General features: G+C 36.5%; 1 protein-coding gene across 6 annotated transcripts; it reads right to left on the minus strand.

Moving 5' to 3' along the window:
• Positions 1-13: 13 nt before the first annotated feature.
• On the minus strand, positions 14-21,177 carry LOC147395903 (sequence-specific DNA binding transcription factor ATNDX). Of its 6 annotated transcripts, none has more exons than XM_086450364.1 (19): positions 19,994-21,177; positions 19,183-19,409; positions 14,983-15,034; positions 13,539-13,664; positions 13,304-13,462; positions 9,902-9,985; positions 9,691-9,819; positions 9,191-9,415; positions 8,437-8,568; positions 7,468-7,563; positions 6,856-7,014; positions 5,850-6,153; positions 5,623-5,748; positions 5,460-5,526; positions 2,537-2,603; positions 2,288-2,368; positions 1,349-1,879; positions 1,195-1,229; positions 14-758 (listed from the first exon to the last, which is right to left on the minus strand). In XM_086450364.1, exons 3-19 carry the CDS (start codon positions 15,022-15,024, stop codon positions 173-175), a joined length of 2,949 nt encoding a protein of 982 aa, XP_086306490.1. In that variant the 5' UTR covers positions 15,025-15,034; positions 19,183-19,409; positions 19,994-21,177; the 3' UTR covers positions 14-172. The 6 variants fall into 6 exon arrangements, with proteins under 6 accessions (XP_086306490.1, XP_086306489.1, XP_086306491.1 ...); XM_086450363.1 differs by having other exon boundaries at positions 19,183-19,417; XM_086450365.1 differs by lacking the exon at positions 19,183-19,409.
• Between the last annotated feature and the right edge of the window lie 452 nt (positions 21,178-21,629).

Below are 21,629 nucleotides of genomic sequence, written 5' to 3' on the forward strand. Positions count from 1 at the left end.
AAAGTTACAAGACTGAACCATTTGAAAAGTCTGGATCAATAAACAGTCAGGCCATTGCACAGACTCTGGAGTCTCAGATTCATCATCTACATATTTCTAAAAAGAAAACTAGAAAGGAGAGAAAAAAAAAACTAATAAAAGAGATCCACCAATCTCTCCCTTCACTACCATTTCAGATGCTTGTTTTACTGAGACAACTTGTATCCCATGCCACTCTCATCACACCATTCCTGCTTTCAGCCTCGTCGAATGTGGTCCCTGCAGCTTCTGATGGATGTTGGAGCCTCGTCCACCTCTCTACCTTAAGCTCGACAACATCCACAACACATGTCCCCGTTTCCTCTAAGTTCTTACCATGCCATCCACCTTCAACCTGATACACCTTCCCCTTACCAATCTCCTTTCCTTCCCCATCTAACAACAAGACATGTTGACCCAGCTCGCGTCGAATGTATCTCAAGGACTTGGAGTTCATCTGTATGCTATGTTGGGTTGCAAAGTCGACAAAATCTGTAGGAGCAATCTCAGGAGTCTCGGTATTTCCTGTTCTCAATGTGACTCCAAATTTTGGCGTGTTTTGATTGCTTCCTCTTCTTGTCGTTGATGGGACGTAAAATTCTTCACTGGGACTCTCGGGTGAGTTATAGAAGTGTCCTTGTCCTGACCCGCCTGGCCTGTCTGGAAAAGCATTTTCTCCTTCGGATGGTGCACGAACTCCAATAGCTGCACGGGCTAGCCTTGCTTTTCGGTTGTTCAACCTGTTTGATAATACAACCCACACAATTATCTATCTACATTTATATTGAAATGGGAAATGTTTAAATGTAAGAAAATGTCGGACTCATATCTCTATTTTGTGAAAGCTTGGGAACTTCAAAGCTTGAAATGAAATAACTATATTATAGAACATAAAGAATATTGTAAGAAAATCTCTAATAACTGTTAGATCGCCTAAATAAAAGCTATGGTTCATCGTATATGAGTACACCACTTGTACCTGGTCAGGCATCTTATCATCCTGACACAAATGTATCTTTGGAAAGAAAACAGACTAACAATCCAGAGCAAATTCCTCTCAAACCGTACTAAAAATTCAAAGCAATGTGGAAGCATGTTTATTTGGAAATTGATGCTCATGTTACTTGTGAAAGAAAAATGAAATAATTGTTAAAAAGCTTGAGGTTGGCTTCCTACCAATTTTTCAGCTGAGAAGGTGTAAGCTCAGAGCCCTGAAAAAGCACAACACATAAATTTCTTAGGGAAGAAAACACATTCTTTTCTTGATATGGATTAGGAAAAAAACATACATTTTACACCAAATATGAAATAACGTGTGCATTTTACGTACATGAGCACTTAATTTATCAGCCCATGACTGCAACAGAGCTCCATTTCGCTGCATTTCTGGCTCATCTAAGAGGGCTCGCTCAATTAATGTAATCTGCTTATCATTCATGATGTTTCTCTTCCGTTTTCGCCGCTGTTTTTCTTCACCATTTATGTTTTCACTCTTTTCATTTTCTTCAATGGTGCCTCTGAATCCACTTTCTTTAATATGATCAGCCAATTTAGGGAAGTCATCGTTATCCAACATTTGATCGAGAGGATTCTTTCCTCTAGTAGAGCTTGTATCTGAGCCGCTTGTTTCAATATTTCGTACATCCTTGTCAATCTCTCTCAAAGACTCAGATGCACTCCTTGTCACAGCTTTATCTTTTCTCCTACCCAACTCCATTGCATCATCTTGGTAGGGTGAGCTTTCAGAGATTCCTTCCTTTATGTCATCACTTTTATGTCTCAAGTCTAGGGTTACTTCCCACGCCTTTGAATCTACTCTTCTTGTTAGAGGAGATGAGTATGCCCCTCTAACTTGAGCCTCCTGTGGAGTGAAACATTATTTCTCAGTTAGTGCGTTCAGGACTGTCAAATTGAGGCCCCCATGTTTAGAGAACCTAGGTGGGTCAGTCAGTTTTTTTTTTTTTTTTTTTTCTTCCTAAAAGTTTTGAAAAACGAACCACTTTTTATTATTACAAACTTTTTAATTGATTATTTAATATTTTGCAAACATTTTTTAATAGAAAATTATGACTCTTCTGTGCAACTGAGGTGATTCGTCCATATCAATTATATAAACCTTCTGAGTCAGTCTCTTCACAAGTTTTCCAACATTGGCTCAAATTTAAAATAACTTGGTCAATCAGAATCAACTCAGACACATCACCTCAGATAACTACTACATCATTTGATGATTGCAAAGAACATGAAATGAAGATAAGAGTATTCTCACCTGATGACGTCCACCGATATTGAGGCTAGAAAACTTATCCCAGCCAAGTGAATCCTTAAGCTTGTTTTCCTGAATTTGTTCCTGCATTGCAATAGCAGTCCTTTGAGCTCAGATGGTATAAATTTCGTCATGGTGGTTAACAAGGGAAAGTAAAACAAAATTCCAAGGGAAATGCAACATAAAAAGGATCTGTAAAGAGGATTAAAACTGAAGTAATATCACTTATAGATAGAGAGTGTTAGATTTTACCTGATTTGTATTATTAGCTTCAATCTGTGAAGGAGAAATTAGTGATTGAAACTGCTTGAAGAATACACTGGACAAATTGAGTACACAAATCAAGACTTTGCCTAAAAGAAACAGAGTATGCAGCTACACACAACTCCATCTCACATAAAAAGCCATATACAGCGTAATTGAAATTGCACATATTATAAAAAGTACATTTTATGAAAACAATAAATAGGTGAAAAGGGGTCTTCTGTACAGAGTAAGCCAATTTATGATTGCCTAGGCAATAAGTAGACTAAATTGCTGGCACAAAGTAGCGTATCTGAAGCAAATATCCAAGTCTATAATTAAGTAGTGAATAAAACTGGAGATACTAGCAAGACTTGACGGTCCAACTGAATGCCTAGTTGTTCAAGTAATGTTGAAGACAGCCATCCAAGAACGTAGTCTGGTCTCCACAATCTTCAATAACAAATTGGGCCAGAGAGGCTTTCAGTTGATCCTTTCACATCTCTAACGACGGTCATTCATCCTGACAGGCCATGATTTAGAAGGGAGAACCCATCATAGTTTAAATTTAAATCAGCTACATGGGGACCTTTTCTTCTCTGGAGGCCTTTTTATACTGCAAATTATTTGTGATTCAGACAGGACAACCAAAGAGACTCCCAAAAAAAACTCAAGAGGCAAGGGTGCCTAGGAATAAGTTACGTTGAAGCTATTAATAGGGATTTAAAACAGACAAAAATCTTAAAAAGATAGAGACCCTTCTTTTAAAGGAGACACTGTTTTGTAAGCAAAGGGCTATCCTTGTTCCAACACACATCTCCATTACCCATAAAGTATATAAAAAAAATTGTATCCAATACCTAATAATAAACACATTTCGTAAGTCATTCTAACGTTTTTCTTTTGATAAGCGAAAATTTTATTGCAAGGAGGGCAATGCTTCCACACAAAGAGACAAGCAAACAAGAAGGCAAAAGCCAAAGAAAAACAAAAAACCTAAAGCAAAACAACGGGGATCACTCTTTACAAACTAGATCCCACCTGTACAAAGAGACTTCGAAGAAAAAACCCTTAAGGTATGTTTGATTACACATGGAAAATAGGGTGAAAAATCAATTTCCATGGAAAATGACATTTTTCAAGTGTTTGATTGCACATGGAAATGGAAATTCATTTTCCACCCCAATCAAAAAGTCCACCAAAACATGAATTTCACTTTCCCACCCATATGGGTGGGAAAGTGAAATCCACCCATATTTTTCATCCCCAATTCTTCCCCACCCATATTTTCTTCTTTCCTATCACCACCACCACCATTACACTAACCTCGTCGTCACCGTCTCCGTCTCTATCATCACCATCTCCATCTCTATCATCACCATCTCCGACTAGCTTCTCTCTCTTCTTCTCCTTCTTCTCCATCCCTCACCTCCTCCTCCGCCACCACCACCACCACGTTTTCCTCCCATTTTCCTCATCATCTTCTTCCTCACTTACCTCCCCCGCCGCCACCATCACCATCACGTTCTCCCTTCTTCTTCCTCACTTACCTCCACCGCTACCATTGCCGTCGCCACCGCCACCACCACCGTCTCCGTCGCTGTAGCCGCCACCGCCGCCACATCCTCCCCCCTCCCTCTTCCCCTCATCTTCTCTTTTTCTTTTTTCTCATATTTTTTCCATAATTTTATCCAAGTAAAATCAATCAATGGATTTGATTTTCCAACCCTACCTATTTTTCTATGGATTTCAAATTCCATGGAAAGTCACTTTCCATGCAATCAAACATACCCTTAAACTGTTTGAACCGCTTACACCGATAAAAAAGAGAGTCTACAATACTAAAGATTACTCTCTACAAAAAGATTAGCTTATTCCTTTCCTTCCATAGTCCTCAACAAATAGCTAGGGGGAATGAAGTTCCAAAGAATCCTCACCCTTCCCAGAAGGCTGTAGACCTCCAACTTTCAAGCAACATCTTGACTGAACAAGAGGCACACCAAGAGGCGTTGAACAAAGAAAGAAAATAAGACCACACTAGATGAGCCACCTCACAATGAATAAGGAGATGATCTACCGATTCCCCGCTAGATTTGCAAAGAAACAAAAGTCCACTAGCACAATACCCATTGCCTTGAAGTGGTCGGAAGTAAGCAATTTATTCAAAGAAACTAACCACATGGACACTTTTGAGGGCAAGGATGGAGACCAAATCACGGAAACCAGTGAAGGATCCAAATTGGACATGTCTAGTAACAAATAGAAAGAACCCGCTGAAAAGACCCCTTTCTTGCTGCCTTCCCAGACCCAGAAATCTTCTGGATGAGTAGAAAAGACAAAAGAGGACCAGGGGCTAGAAAGAGAGGTAACCCAAGGGATTTCCCAATCATTGAAATTTCGTCTGCAACCATAGTCCCAAGACATATCCTGGCCATTTTGAATCAGAAAGGAAGAGATGGGCATCCCTTGTTTTGAGGACGAAGTGTAAAGACCAGGAAAGTTCTTCTGACGTTGGGAATCGCTACACCAACGGTCCTCCCAAAAGCGAACCCTATCACCACCCACCACAAACCGGATAACTTCAAAAACATTGGGTCCAATGTTGATTATGTTAGTGTTCCACATGATACCTAGAAGCAAAGCAGTTCTTCCAAAGTTTACTGGAAGCTCGAAAACAGTATGTTGCCGCTAAGTCTACAACCACTCGAGTATTATGTTGTATCAACTGACCACCTATGTTAATTCATGATTGGAAAAAAAAAATGCATGGCTTTATGACAGATTTTTGGGATGATGATGGTGATGGTGAAAAGATAAGACTATCAAGTGAAAATTCATAAATGGTTCCAGTAACAGTTCACACATCTTGTTCCATGCTTAAGGCATTAGAAAATATCCAGAAAAATAAATTGAAAGTTGAAGTTTAAATCACCTTATGAGTTGCACATCCTCGTCATTCAACCAATTAGGAATTAAAGAAGCATGATCCAACAAGGAACCTGAACATACAAGTTAAATCATATCAGGAATGAAATAAAATATATAAAAAAACAAAATTAATTCAACTAATATAATCATAGGAATGAGATAATTACCGAGGTTTTTGCAAACAGTAGCAGCTCGTTGGGGATCAGAAGTTAATGAAAACCCAGAAGATGATTTCGGTAGCTCCATTTGCAAGCACTCGAGAAATTTGTTTAAGAACAGGTTCCTTTCTTGCTCTTTGAATTACAACATAAGAGCTTAATGAACATAATCATAAAAATACTCTGGCAAAACCAATGAAACTTTCTGTCTGCATTCAATAAAATTTAGGGTTCACCTTCACAGATGCTGGGAACAAAGCAATGGAGATTTGCAATTATTTTGACCAATAATGCCGTTCTCTGCTGTGCATATGAAGTCTGGGGAACTCTGTTGAGGGTGAAAGGACATTCTGTATTTGTTTCATTCAGAGGGGAAGATATCCCAAAACCAACTGATACTGATGCCAAAATCACTCCAGCAGCCACAAATGGGTCATACTCAAGTGCAGCATCTTCCTCGATTACTGGGAGGTCAGTACAACACCAACTAGACAAAAACTCTTCATGAGGTAGTGAGAGAATTTCAGCTAAAACGTGAGTCTGCAACGAAAGAAGGCACTAAAATTGTTAAAAACCTCATCCAAAACAATTACTTATCAAAGGAAAATCTTAAAAATATGTGTATATATATATATATATATATATATATTCATATTTCTTTCTGATTATATATGAGAGAGAGGGAGAGATATAATAATTAAAGAAAACATTTCATCAGTAAATTATAAGTATCAAAACCTCGTGATAATCTTATCTTCATATGCTTAAGGTTGTTTACTAAGAAAAGAAGATAAATTTCTAGAAATCTCTCTTAAGGAATTAACAGTTCTTTATTGTCTTTAAATATTAAGGATTATCTAAAAAGATATTGCAATAAATTCATGGTTTTAGAACTCTTCTGAGACCAAGACAACTCAGGCAAGTCATTTTAGTATTGGAAGCATCTGAGCATGAAATCCACTGTAAGTTTTGCCCGTCTTAGTGACTTGTCCAAGACTTGAGTCTGTTAATCCAGCTTATAAAAGTAAAGATTACTATTATTCAAATTTAAGTATTTATCTATAAAATTTATGTAAATCAATGGAAGAGTTTGACTCATCAGAGACGAATTGAAAAACTGGGTTTGAGAACCATGGACAGAATAGAAGAACAATATAGAGAGAACAAAAATGTGATTTGATATAAAAGATAGGCATCGAACAATAGCTTATATGAAATTACACAAATCAATGACTAGCTTACAATATTAGTTGTAATGAAATATCGGAAATTTGAATCATCGGAGAAGATATCAGCCAGACGCATTGAGTTGAGAAGTACAAGACCCCTTGGGTAACTATTCTCAAAGCAGGCATTATGATGCTGTTTTCTACCAAAAGCAGTCTTTAATAGCCCGAGGACCTACAATATGACCTTTAAATCAATAACAAGCAGATTGGTAGACAAGCAGTCATCACAAATAAAAGAGAAAATAATCTTAGGATACCAAAGAGTACTGGTGGTGCACAAGTAATGTTGAACCAACCATTTAAAAGCACCACCTAGGGGATCTCCCAAATGCACAAAATTGAACTCAAGTGACAACAATATGATCTAGTGCATTCCTCTAAACAGAGAAAAATATGGTAAAAGGTCTGCAAAAGAAATCTATGGAACGGGTGGCTACTTTTATTTGAAAAAAAGAAGATTTTGGTGCAACTGTGCAAGGAATCTTCTAGACTGTCAGGTCCCGTTATCCAGCAGGAACAGCATACATAGTAGACCATCATTATAATCTATATGATAGGTACCATTAAGTTCCTGAAAGTATTTCCAACCTCATCCCCTAAGAACCAAAGTAAGTAATCAACTAACCTCTAAAGCAACAGATTTTGCCAATTGCATGCTCCTCGGGGAGCTGGCAACCTCATCCAAGTAAGAAATGCTTTCTGTCTCACAAAGCTGCAACAACTGCATAAAGGGCAGGTGCAGATGGTTGAACCAATGCAATTTGTTCATAGAGATAACCAAAAGGAAGTGATATTTAAATTCCAAGTGCAGTTAAGGGATCAAACAATGTTTAAGATAGATTATGTGGACCACTTTCCAGATACATACATGCATACATACATACAGATATATATATGGGAAGCGTTCGGAGGCCCTAAAGAGAGCCAAACATTTTTCAAAATAAGGGTTACAAGTTTCAGAATGGGCTGATTTTTTTTAGGATAATCTCTATGGTGAAGAGATCATCCTCACAAAAAATCAGCTCATTCCGAAATTTCTAACCCTAGTTTACAAGTTAAAGAACCGTGGACCGTCCGTTTTTTGTAAACAACTTTTGATGGGGTTAGAAGTTTCGGAATGGGCTGATTTTTGGTGAGGATGATCTCCTCATCATAGAGATCATCCTCACACAAAATCAGCCAGTTCCCAAACTTCTAACTCATACATTGAAAAAATGTTTGGCTCTCTTTCGGGCCTCCAAACGTCACCCTATATATATAAAGAAGAGAAAAAAGAGGGGATTTAAGAGTAATTCCCTCTTTTTCTCTTCTTTTCTTGGGTTGAAAGTGCCTGGTTATTGCTTTTGAAGACTGTTCCTTGAGGGCTCGCTGCACCAGAGCTTCTCGGTTGACTAAATCAGATTCATACACAAATGAATAGTCCCCAATCTACTACCCTGAAGGAGTTAGTGAGCTACTTAGGCTCAACTCGATCTGGATTCTCACTTGACTCTTTAGAATCTCATTTATGGAATGTCTTTCAAAAGGGAGTGATGTAAGTGCTGTGTGTGTATAATATATATATGTCTGTGTGTGTGGACCAATTTGGACTTACAATTGACAGGACTTTAGACTTCAGCCTAGATACAGCAGCCATGACTTTGGAGGACTCCTTAAAATTCGGTGGGATGTCTAACTTCAGGACAGCTTGAGCAAGTGAAAGAACTCCCCCATTTTTACATAGTTCCTGGAATTGTACTGGTATTTCAGCAGAATGACAAATTAAAATACATGAAAAACACCTCCCCCCCCCAAAAAAAAAAAAAAATTACCTTCCCAAAAAAAAAAAAGCTGAAAAACCGTACAGCATGCTTCAATAAAATGATAAATTAAAAAACATGAAATGTTGCCATGAGAAATTTCATGTACTTGTTCAGGTGGACATAAGGATGTCTACCCTTATGTCCACCAATGGAATTCCAGTACAGGGGAATAGATGGAGATCTTCATCACGAAAAAACAATCCAATAAGAAGACCATGACCTACAATCTGTAACTTAGTGGAAAAGAAAAGAACAGAAAACATCCACTTTGCCAATAGCCCTTTTGTCAAGCCTAGAGTAGATTAGTTGATTAAGATCATCCACCAGATAAATTTGTGGCCTATGAAATCTCCCAAGTAGGGTCCATCAGATAGTGGGATGGACCACAAAGATTGGTATTCTATGTCTAGGCTGTCATGTTTTACTTGGTACCTCTGATTTTCATCTGCCATAGCTTGGAAAAATCCCATAAAATAGCTAAAAGATGTTTCTCTTAATCAATTAATCTTTTTCAAACACAAGCAATAAAAAATTCAAAGACACAACCTTATTCTTAAGTAGACGTTCTCGGAACAACTTTTGTTGACACAAGGACTGAAGAAACTGTAATGATGCCTCACACTGCTGGCAGAGATTGTGTGCTGTTCGTTCAGCCGCTAGAGGACTGGATTTTTTGCAGAAGACATCAGAGTTTAGAGCTGACAGCTTGATGTGGAGAAACTTGATGTCTAGGCGCACAGCATCAAAAGCTACATCCATGAACACATCAACCTGTCATAGAAAGCTTCAAGATCAGCTGAGAATTTAACAGAATGACTCTAGTAATGAAATGTAAATAAAATGGCATCAAAATATCCAAATAAAAAAAAATATCAAACACCACCAAAAATATCGAAGGAGGAAAAAAACATGAACTTGCTTGGGAAAACCATGAATCATGCAAATAAGAAAACTTGGAAGTTGTGTATACTAGGTTTTCTCCGACACAATCCAGTCTCAGGTGAAAGACAGCTTCAACAAATTACGTGGACAAGACCATAAGGTACCTTTGGATGCGCAAGCAAAACAGGTATAAGATCGTGCCATTGTGAAGAAATATATCCTGTCAATAGATGGAGGCTGCAAGCCACAATTGCTGAATGCAGTATAGGTAGGAAATTTGTAACATTATCTTCCTGCACCACAAAACCAAGTCTCAGAAGAAACCGTAGATAGATAAGAAGGAAGGGAGACCAAACATGAGATGTAAAGGATAACCTGTTCATAACGGGCAAGAACAACAAGCATATAAAACACCAGGTCCATTATCACTTCTGTAACTTTCACCTCTTCAAGCAAAATCTGGAAGGGGGAAAGGGTGGTTGAACATTTGGTCTTCTTAACTTCACAAATCTTAGAAACCATCATATAAAAATAACGGAAAGTACTACACTAAGAAAAACAAGTGTCAATGGAAAAAAAAGTAAGAAATTTGAAGGACTATATGTCAAAACACCCATGTAACAAATAACCAACTATGGAAATCAAATTCCTCCATATTTGATTATATCTTCATCAAATCAAACCAATTATTATATGGGATCCATAAAATTAAGAATCAACGATGCAGCAAAATGTTACAACACTTCTTAGGATAAATAAAAAGCCTAAGAGTCATTTGATACTATAATAGCATTCAACATATCAGAAGAAGAAGAACAATAAGAAGAGTGTTTTAGGACTCAAGTTCTACACCAAAATCATTCAAACTAACTTTTGAGCTCAACAAAGATGGGTTTTTCAAAAGCTAAATGATTCATCCACGTTTTTTGAAATTAGGTTATGAATTCATAAAATGATGGTCTTCCCACAAGTATGGATGCCATGAAAGACAAATACTCACCTACTGATCTCTGTATTCACTCAGACTAATGAATGTGTGTGCAGACTCCAAAGTTGGTTGTCAGTTACTACAATTACACAGACATTATCCTCAATCAGTGGAACAGGTTGTAACATGATTACCCATATTATAGGCAATTCCTACATTTCTAGAAGCTCCAGCTTCAAAGTTATGGAGAAGGGAAAAATTCGATGGAGATGGAATTTCTGGGGTAGATATTCATTTTTTTTAATTAAGACAGTTTTTTTTAGGAAAAGTGGATTAGGTTAGTGATCTGTAGACAAAGAGAGGATTTGAACCCAGGTCTATGTAATCAACACCTACTGACCTTACCAACTTGCCACACTTACTTTTTCACAAATTGATCAAACTGACCATAATATGAGATGACTATGGGACCTGATGTTTAAAGTGAAGCCTTAAGGCTAGCTAGAATGCTACTGATTTGTAGTACTTAATAATTTGTTCATTTAAGAAAGTGTTTCACATATTAAGGTAATTGTAGTTAATGTGACATTAATATTCATTTCCACTACGCATACGACTGTTTTAACTGTCACTGTCGAACTTTCTCAGACACTTATGCCGAGTTGCCACGTGTAGCAGAATGCTACTGATTTCATGTATGTGTTCTATCATGTTCCTCACTTTCAATAAAAAAATTCCGCAACATTTCCATCTTTTCATAATATTTTTTTGATTGGTAAAGAAATTTTTATTAGAGGAGCAGTTGAGATGACCAACCCACAAAAAGGAAACAACAAACAAACCTACCACTAAGCAGGTTACACATAATCAAGACTACAAACTCTATCCCATCTTACAATAAATCTTCAAAGGAAAATACCCTTGATTTCTTCAAACAGCTTTCCCCAAAGAAAGAGAATTACCAAAATTGACATAATATCTCCTGAATGGAATTTTCCTTCTAAAAAAATACGACTGTTCCTTTCCTACCAGCAACCCCAACATATGGCAAAAGGAAGAAGGCTTGAAAGGATGCGCTTTGACTTCGCAAACAGGAACCCCCATGAGAGACAAGACTCAAAAAGCAAACGATCTGAAGGTGGAAAACACCCCTCCAAGCCAAAAGACAGGAAATGCGATCAAACTCCCTGAGCAACAAGAAAATGAACAAAAACATGGTCTGCCAATTCTCCATTTTCTTGCACATACAACAGAAATTTGGATAAAGAAAGCCTCTTCTAATAATTTGGCCCAAAGTAGGCAATCTTCCCAACACTGCCACCCAAATAAGGTCTGAAACCTTGGAAGGAACCTTCCTAACCCAAATGAAAAAGCCAGGAAACACATGACTGTGATCCAAGAACTTGCCCGATACATAAAATGCATTGAAAACCCACCATCCTTTGTTCCTTCCCAAGTACAACAATCAACATAATGAATATGAATTGAAGTAGACAGTGTCGGCAATCATTCTCCCCAAATCTTCCAACTCCCAATCATTGAAAGCTCTTCTAAAGCCAAAATCCCAAGCCATTCTACCAAGGAAGGAAGAAATAACCTTGTCCTCATTGAGGGACAACTCATAGAGGTTGGGAAATTGGGCCTTCAGTGGAGGCCCCGCCCCCAAACCGGATTCTATCACCACACCTCACCTTGAACTTTACTTTCTTATGAAAAATCGGAAATCTCTTGAGAATCCCTTTGCATCTTTTCATAATATTTCCACCATATCTTCAAAAATTGTATTGATTTCCACAATGGTCAAAATATTTCCATTTCCAACCTAATTGAAATAGACATCAAAACTGAAATTTATACCTTGATAGTAATAGACTAAAAGTGGCTTCATAACTTACAAAACAGACTTCATAGAAACCAAACTCGCCAAATAAGCTTCAATTGAATTTAAGGAAGCAGAGTAATACATGGGGTGTTTATATATGGCTGGACAATAACTCCAATATTTTCCTAGTTGCAGTCAAACTCTAATCAAACAGAACATGGAACAATCAAAGACTCCAAAATTTATTTTTCCTTTTTTAAAAGCTCAAAAGTTTGACTACAAGTTATCCAAAGCAAACTGAAATAGAAGTTTTCCCAAACCTAAGCTTGACTTGAAATAGAAAGTTAGAAACTAACTGAAGACTAAACAGGAATCTGAAATAGTAAACTAACTTCTGGATCATGGGGGCTCCAATTTGCTGACGAACCATTTATTATGCCAAAATTGGACTACTCAATAGCCTATCCTAGCCCTTCTTATCTAACTTCTACTAGGGATCCACAGCTTCTCCCGAAAGTAGAACTGGTTCCTCATCATACAATATGAGGAATGCATAGATCAAAAGATACAATGGGAAGACCTAACAGCGCTGGACACATGGTACAGATGCAATAGGGTCAGAAAGAAATATTTCTCATCATATGTTCTAACCATTTAATCTAAATAGAACCTTTTCTGGACTCCATCACTGCACCATAATCTTTCCATCCATACACCAGAATGTCATGGATGGGATAGTTACAACATCCATTACTTTCAATTTACAATGCAATCTAGGTGCGACCCACCAAATGTAGCGTCCGATATCCCTTTTATGCAGGACACATCCTACCATGGTAGCACTGTCCGTGACACCTGGACATGAGTATTCCCCATCACGGTAGATACTGGTTTCTGAGAGTATTTGGGAAGAATAAAAATTACCAGCTATTAAAAAATACAGCTATCACTTCTGTTATGCATAATCAGATTTAAAAAAAAACATTATTTGCCAAAAAGACAGTTTCCTGGAGTTAGCATAATCCACCTGTTCAAGTTTAGTTTGCCGAGATGCAAGGTCACATAAGGAATGCAAAAGCTGAAAACCACGTAGCAAATATCTCAAGCAGATTTCATCTCTGCCAGATGAGACAACCACTGCAATAAGGTGCAACGGGAGAGACCAACCAAGTTTTTCCATATCTACCTGAAATCAAATAATTCAGGCAACCATTTTGAGGAAGACAACTGAAATAAGAAAAGAAAATGAAGAGATACTTTACCTCAATCAATGAGCCTTTTTCAGTATAGCGTTGCAGAGTAAAATTTTCAGAATCCCTCAGTAGCTTATTAAGTTCCTGAGATCCAAGTCCATGTAACTCTTCTACTACTGCTTTTAAGTCAATAGCCTGTAATAAAGACAAAAAAAATATAGTTGAGGTTATATGGTGCAGTAGAGAGCAAATTTAAGTCAATTGAAATGGCACTAGGGGGGAAGTCGGCTGAACCCTAGATGATTCAGTTGATGCAACTTGGCATTGTCTGGATCCTGCCATAGTATTCAGTGTGTGAATGAAATGGGTACCCCCCATCAAGATGAATCACACTTGAAGAAAACATTCTTCATAGTATCCACTCTCAATACACACTAAAGAATCATCCATCCTTCATAATATTTCCCTAGCCTTTTCTTCTAAATGATGCTAATTAATAACCTTGTCACTCTGATGTGGTTAAATAAGAAACACACACTACTGCTTTCTGATTTCAAAACCATCACCCTTTTCTTTGATAAACATAAATCTTATTAAAGAGAATATAGAGGAGGTCGAGAGGCCCATATTGGAAACTGAAAATCAAACAAGCAAATGAAAAAGAAAGCACCAAAACTTCTACTGAAGAACATAAAAGCTTCCCATCTAAACAACAAATCCTCAACAGAAAAAAAAAAAAAAAAAACAACCCTTAAACAGTTAAAGTCATTAAAGGCTTGCATTAGAAGAAAATAAAAGCAAGAATGCTGATAATGACCCCTTGCACTTAATGCTACTTTCCTTCAAAAACACACCTGTTCATCTCCTTCCAGATGCCACAACAAATCGCAAGTGGCAAAAAATCACAAAATTCTCCAAAAACAAAGTTTTGAGGAACTCCGACTTTGGAAAAGCAAGAAAATTGATTTCGGAAACACCCTAACCAAATCCAAAAGCTGAAAGAAAAAAAAATAACACCAGATGGCCCAAGAGAAACTGCAGTGAATAAGAAGGTGATTGACTGATTCACCACAACTGATGCAAGAGGCAACACTCAACCATAATGATCCCACAAAAAGATAACATGATCCACTGAAGAATTACATCACCATCTTTGTTGTCTTAATTCATCAACTGAGATGTGCCATTCAACCACACTAAGATCTCTTTAGAGTTGAAGAGAATATCCAAATGCTCATAATCTTTTTAACAATACACTAGCAATGGAACACTATGTTCCTCCTCATAATGATAGCAATTGATTACAAATACCAATGATCTGCCTTCTCTATAAAAGGAAACCTTAACTTGCTTATGTATCATTGGTAAGCACATTAACATAAATACAACATAAGAAGAGGTAATAAAGTGTGTAAACTGCAAAAAATGGGTCAAAATTAATTGAACGATACTAGCACTTCCATGTAAAACTTGACCACTATAGAGCACGCTGGAACTAGTTGCAAACACTCACATGTTCAAAGTTGAAGAATGTTTCTTCCTTAACATGCCTCATCTTTGGGAATCTGAGATAAAAAATGGAAAGCTATGTATAAGAGCGATCGGAATAGGAAAGTTTTGTATAAGAGAGTGACAACAAATTAATCATGAATTATATATATGAATCGAAAGCATAACATCCATAGTAAGGTGCAATTCAAGAAACATATATAGATGAATATAAAAAACAGCACAACACCCTAGAAATCCCATCTACAAAGTAACAAGGTCAAGGAAGATTAACTAAGACAAATTAACACCTTCCAATTGCCAAAGATGATACAAGAACCTTTTCCCTTGCCATCAATCCACGTTGTTGTGAAAGATGTCACATCTCTATCCGTTTGCAATAGTAGGCCTACTTCTTACATTGGTTGTTGCACCCCCCAAAAACATTGGGATTATGATGCTTTTTTTTTCATTGAGTGCATCAGACCCTTTTTTTTTACAACATAAAGTCTTGTAGGTACACTACTTAAATAGGACATAACTTGGTGGAGATTATGCCAGATCCCCAAGATTGCTACCAAATCCACATCCCTAGTTGTTTCAGGGAGTGTAAAGAGTATTAAGTTAAGCAGAGCCTACTGGGACTTGAATTTTCAAAGGAAAGGGAAAAAAAAAAAAAAAGATTCATGTAGTAGGGGCTATAACTCATCAAACCTGGGAAGGGACATTTGGGGTGGGTCCTAGATGTGGAGAACACCTTGTACTCTTCTCCAACATAGGATAGGGTGTACCAAAACATGTCTTTATCATCTATTAGGCGTTGGAGAATAGCCACTCAACAATGTATTTAGCTTAGTAGGGTATTCATAGATTTCAAGTCATCTCATTTACAACTTTGATGCTCATTCCTTAGTTCTATGAGTATGGCTTCAAAATATTGACCTATGGAGGCTTCTCCCAACTCATGTACAAAGGGGATAGAAATGACTTGAGCAAGGATTTTTTTTAGACAAGGCGGAATTTTTCCAAGCTACAGCTATTTCTTTGCAAACCATATATATATATATATATATATGAGTTAGTATCCCCAGGCTTTTAGGTGTTTTTGGATCATTGAGGTGAGACTCAAGTGTTATTTCGATGTCTCATATTCCCCAATCATGAGTTATAGGGATGGCTAACCATTTTTAGAGGAAAAAAAATTATCTAAAAACAAATTGATGGTAACGAGTTTGGGGGAATGTTCATAAAAATGCTATAAAAGCAAGATGACGTGATGTTCATAGTTGGATGTTTAAGATAAGAGATAATAAAAATCTAACAGAGTTTTTAAGGAGACAATTGAAAGGAATTTTAAGATCTTGAATGAAAGAGAATGGGAAGTTTTAAGACCTCAATATAGATTGAGCAAACGGGTAATAAAATGAAATGGAGAAAAATATGAGTATCGTACCTTGACCATGAAGAGGATTACCTAGTAGGACCAAAAGAGTTTGTGCTCTTATAAATGTAACTAGTAATAGAGTACAATGAGAAATTATAGGTGGGGAAAAAAATACAATAAAGAAAGAAAAAATTCCTTGTCTTTTATATACTTCACAACAAAACAATATATTATTGTATTAGATATGATCTGTAAATGGTATACCACACCTTCCCTCTTTACTAAAATACTTTCAATCTTCTTTTTTGCTCAAGTATTATATACATACTTTCCTTGAATGGTGGATATGAAAATAAATTTTATCGTGGAAAGTGAGGAGATGGGAAAACAAGATTTTGAGAACAATTATGCAGGGTTTGGTTAATAAATGGACCACAACCATTCACATGCTTAAGGAGAAAACTTTCACCTACTTAATACAAGATGTTAGGGGATATGTGGGCCAGAAAAGGATTTGGATTGTAGGTTTTGTTAATGAAAGGATTTTTTATTTTGTATTTTATAAGTTCAAGTATGAAAGAAGGATTTCAATCCCAGGGAGTGTAATCCTAGAAATCTTACATACCAAAGCACTAACAAGTAACAAGTGAACATAGTAAAGCATGGGCTTTCACGAGAGTGAAATTCGATAATCTTTCCATTTCTAGGGTGAACCAAATAAGCACAAAAGCCAAAATTAAACAACTTGGAAGGAATTGGTTGGAGTCAAATTATATCTTTCCTAGTTTTTTTGCCCATCAATCTCATCATCCTCATCTTTACTATACTCAATTTATTAATATAATGCTTTTTGAGTGTCCAACATTCAACTCCACAAAGCTTAGTTGTCTTACTGTCGTCTTATAATTTTTTTTTTTTTTTTCCTTTTAGTTTTATTGGTTTATGCCCCCATCACAGTGTACTCTAGAAGTGCACCTCCATGTTAACCATCCAACTCTCATCTTATGGGTAACATCTGCCTCAATTTCTCCATCCTTATGTTGTATAATAGGCTCGAGATAGTGAGATTGAACACTTCAAGAAATTTTTAGACATCAATTCAACTCGACATTCCTCTTCCTAAGGTGTCAACATACTTGGTCCTAGTTCAACTTATCCTAAAGCCTTGGACTCTAACATCTCCCTCCATAATTCTAGTTTTGTGTTGATTCCCTCTCTAGTCCCACTAGCTAATACTATATAACTTGCAAATAACATAACTCAAGGTATGTGGCCTTGGATATGAATAATTACTTCATTTATAACTAGAGAAAATAAATATGGACTCAAAGTCAATCCTTGATGTAGACCAATTGTACCTGAGAACTCATTCGTCTCCTCTCCATTTTCTTTCACACTAGTGACAACCCTAGCATACATGTCCTTAATTATGTTGATGTATCCAGTCAAGACTCCCTTCTTTCTCAATACTCACCAAATTAGCTCTTTATGTACTTTGCCATATGTCTTTTCCAAATAAATAAATATTGTATGAAGGATCTTCATCTTTTCTCCATAATTCTCAATCATTAATATAAGTAGAAATATTACATCCATGGTTGATCTAGCCAACAAAAAGGTAAATTGATTCTCCAATATATTCAATTTTTTTTTATCTTAACCATTGTTTAAAAACTGTTGTCCACACATTTTTTTTGGGGATCAATAGAACTTAAATAGAAAGAATGGGCAAATAAAAATACAAACTAAAGAGAGGGTGAGAAAGATTCACTTCTCTCAAATATGAGTCTGTTTGAAAAAAGGGGATAAAAAAAAAAAGCACCTTGGCACTCCAAGAAAAGGGCTAACCAATAAAGTATTAAAAGATTTAGGGGGCAATCAGCATTCAACACAGCCTCAACATGGCATACCTAGTTTTTAAGATCTTGTTTCTTTCTGTCCATACGCCCAACAAACAACTAATATCGGACCGCATGTTTATTCAATTTCAGTCACCCAAAATTTTACATTGTCCAGACATGATACAATTACGAATGCATGATCAATGCAATTTTCTTGCTGAGTCATGTGAAAACATGAAGCAGCAAAGAGAACAGAAAATCCAGACAAAACACAAGATTTACATGGTTCGGCAGTGTGTCTACATCCACGGATCAGATAAAAAATTCAATCACAATTTTCTTTCAAGTGTTACAACACTAAAGATCTCTAGCAAAAACCAAGAGCAGAGAAAACGTGTCACTCTCCTAAAAATAGAAAATCCTTAAAAAAATATTACACATTTACTCTTTCCATAAACCCAAGCAGGGAGCGCTGCCCCTTCAGCTCAGTGAACCCCCAACAGAATACAAGACATTTACACAACAGTCAAAACATTTGAAATCGTCTCTCAATGAAGGTTCTAATTGGTCAAACATGTCAACTCCATATTCTGGTTAATCTAAAAGTTGGAAAAAAAACAAAAAAATTTATACAAATTGATGACCACGAAACTCACTATCATCTACTGGTTTTACAACCACTTCGTGAACTTTTCCACAAAAATATTAATCGGATGGCTAAAAACAGCGTAATTTTCATGTTTTTTCCATCACAAAAAATCCAAATGAAGCTTGCTTTGCTTGCATGCATGGTTCGAACTCAAATTCCAACTACCAAAAAACCAATTAAAACACTCAAATTCCTGAGACCAAGAACTTCAAACCCTAAAAACCCTAGATTCAGAGGAGCTCAGTGAATCAAACACTAAAACCATAGAAATGCAGAAAGTCTTCGAGATTCTTACTTCAATAACCAATGAGCAACTGAAACAACTAGAAATTACAAACAGATTTAGATTACCTGCAAAATTTACCAATTTTCGAATTCGAATCAAGAGTTGATGTGTTCGAGAGAATCTGAAATAGAAATCTGAGCGGGAAAAGCTGGAGCAGAAGTGCTCTTTCTCGGCTTTTCGCTTATTTATAGATGTATTATGTTTATAAGGCTTCGGTTGGTCGTTAATTTAACAGTGGTGGTTATGGCGATGGAGAGTACTAACGTGCGCTGGTATAGTTTTCTTTCTTAACCTGAGCACCTGAAAAGAAGCTCATTAGCCTCGGCTGGAAAGATTGAAGAAGCTTGAAGCCTTGAGTTGAACTACCATTGTTTTTTTGAGATTTGTGTTTATTTTATTACTTAATAATTACGTTATGTTATTGTGTATCAAAGAAGCTGTGTGTATCTTAGTATTCACCGTTGGATGTGCTTAGATCAGTTTTTTATTTAGGTTTGATGATTTGTTTTGCCCATTTTTTAGATTTGATCTTCATGAATCATGTTTTTGTTTTCTTATGGAAAGGAATCTAGGAATTCTTAGTTGTGATTTTTGAATCAAGTATGGAGTCTTAAAATAATTGTTGCAAATAAATTTTAATTGAATCATTTTAGGAAGTGAGAAAGGGACTAAAAGATTTATTTATGAGAGAAGATTCTTACAACTATTGGCAGATATTAGATGAACTGAAACTCATAGAGTCCATGGACTATGCTATTTTGATCAATTAATGAAAGAATCGATTTTCCATTTGATAATTTACCGATAAATATTTTGCTCACAAGAAATTCATTCCAAGATTTCATAGAATCCCAAATCGTTCATAGAAAGTCATACCAGAATTTCACAGAATCCTAAATCGCCCACAAGAAGATTGCCTATAGGAAGATCGCCCCACAAGAAAGTTATACCAGGATTTCGCAGAATCGTAGCTCGCCCACAAGAAGATTGTCCATAGGAAAGTTATACCAGGATTTCATAGAATCCTAGATCGCCCATAGGAAGATCGCCCTCATGAAAGTCATACTAGGATCACCCACAGGAAAGTTATACCAGGATTTCACAAAACCATAGACGGCCCATAGAAAAATCGTTCAAGGATTTCACAAAATCTTAGATTGCCATAGGAAGATCGCCCACATGAAAGTCATACCAGGATCGCCCACAGGAAAACCATACCAAGATTTCACAAAACCCTAGATGGCCCACAGAAAAATCGTTCCAGGATTTCACAAAATGCTAGATCAACCACATGAAACTGCTTGTAATTAGGGCATCCCCACTTTACAAAACTACCAACATTAGATGCCGTGCGATTGGTTCATCGGGATTCTATAAAATGCCTATTGGCAAAAAGATTCTCTCATTTAATTATATGATTTTCATTTATTTTGTTAGCAACAAATCATTTGTACTGAAAATGCTCGATAATGCAAATTTTTTGGAGTACAAAATTTATCACTTTTTGGTGATTTATATAAGGAATAATCTGCAATATTATTTCTTATGCTTAAATATATATATATATATATATATATATATATATATATATATGGGGAGCATTCTGTAGACAACGTTTTGTCCTATATGACAAAACACTTTCAAAATGGGTTGATTTTTTGTGAGGATGGATCTCTACGGTGAGTAGATCCTCCTCACAAAAATTCGACTGATTCTAAAGCTTCCAACCCTATGAAAAGTGGTTACAAATTAAAATGAATAGCCCACAATTCTTAAATTTGTACGTTGGGGATAGCAATTTTAGAATGGGCTGATTTTTTACAAGGATAATCCCCTCACATAAATATCACCCTCATAAAAAAAAATCAGCCCATTCCGAAATCTTTTGCCCGACCCTATATATATATTGGAATGTAAAATTTTACAATTCCTTGTTATAATTCGATGTGAAAAGTTCTACAATTTATTTGACTTCATCTTCAACCTATGGCACAATCATTCTTGCTAAAAATCCATGTCTTCAACTAATACTATCTAAATCGTGAGTTTTAAAAGTTGAGGGAGATATAATCTTGAAGTTGAAGATTAGAAAAAAAAAACATTTTGACAAACATTTTGGCAAAACATTTTTCAGAACATGGGTTAGAGGTTTTGGAATGGGCTGATTTTTGGTGAGGATGATCTCTACGGTGAGGAGATCATCATCACCAAAAATCAGCCAATTCCAAAACTTCTAACCCCATCAAAAATGATTTACAAAAAATGGACGGTCCACGATTTTTCAACTTGTAAACTGGGGTTAGAAGTTTTGGAATGGGCTGATTTTTGGTGAGGATGATCTCCTCACCGTAGAGATCATCCTCACCAAAAATCAGCCCATTCCAAAACCTCTAACCCATGTTTTGAAAAATGTTTTGCCAAAATGTTTGTTGCTGAACGGGACCCATATATATATATATATATATATAGGGTCCCGTTCGCCACCCTTAGTTTTACCACACACTTTAACAAA

Source organism: Akebia trifoliata, chromosome 8, assembly GCF_017979445.1.
Source record: "Akebia trifoliata isolate Shusen 1 chromosome 8, ASM1797944v1, whole genome shotgun sequence".
In the NCBI taxonomy this organism is placed as follows: Eukaryota; Viridiplantae; Streptophyta; class Magnoliopsida; order Ranunculales; family Lardizabalaceae; genus Akebia; species Akebia trifoliata.

Coding starts and splice junctions, on each gene's coding strand:
- LOC147395903 (XM_086450365.1), bottom strand. CDS start 15,024: ATGAGGCATGTTAAGGAAGAAACATTCTTCAACTTTGAACAT. Junction 6,154..6,855: donor ATTTCATTACAACTAATATT/GTAAGCTAGTCA, acceptor CTTTCGTTGCAG/ACTCACGTTTTAGCTGAAAT. Junction 5,749..5,849: donor TGTTCCCAGCATCTGTGAAG/GTGAACCCTAAA, acceptor TGTAATTCAAAG/AGCAAGAAAGGAACCTGTTC.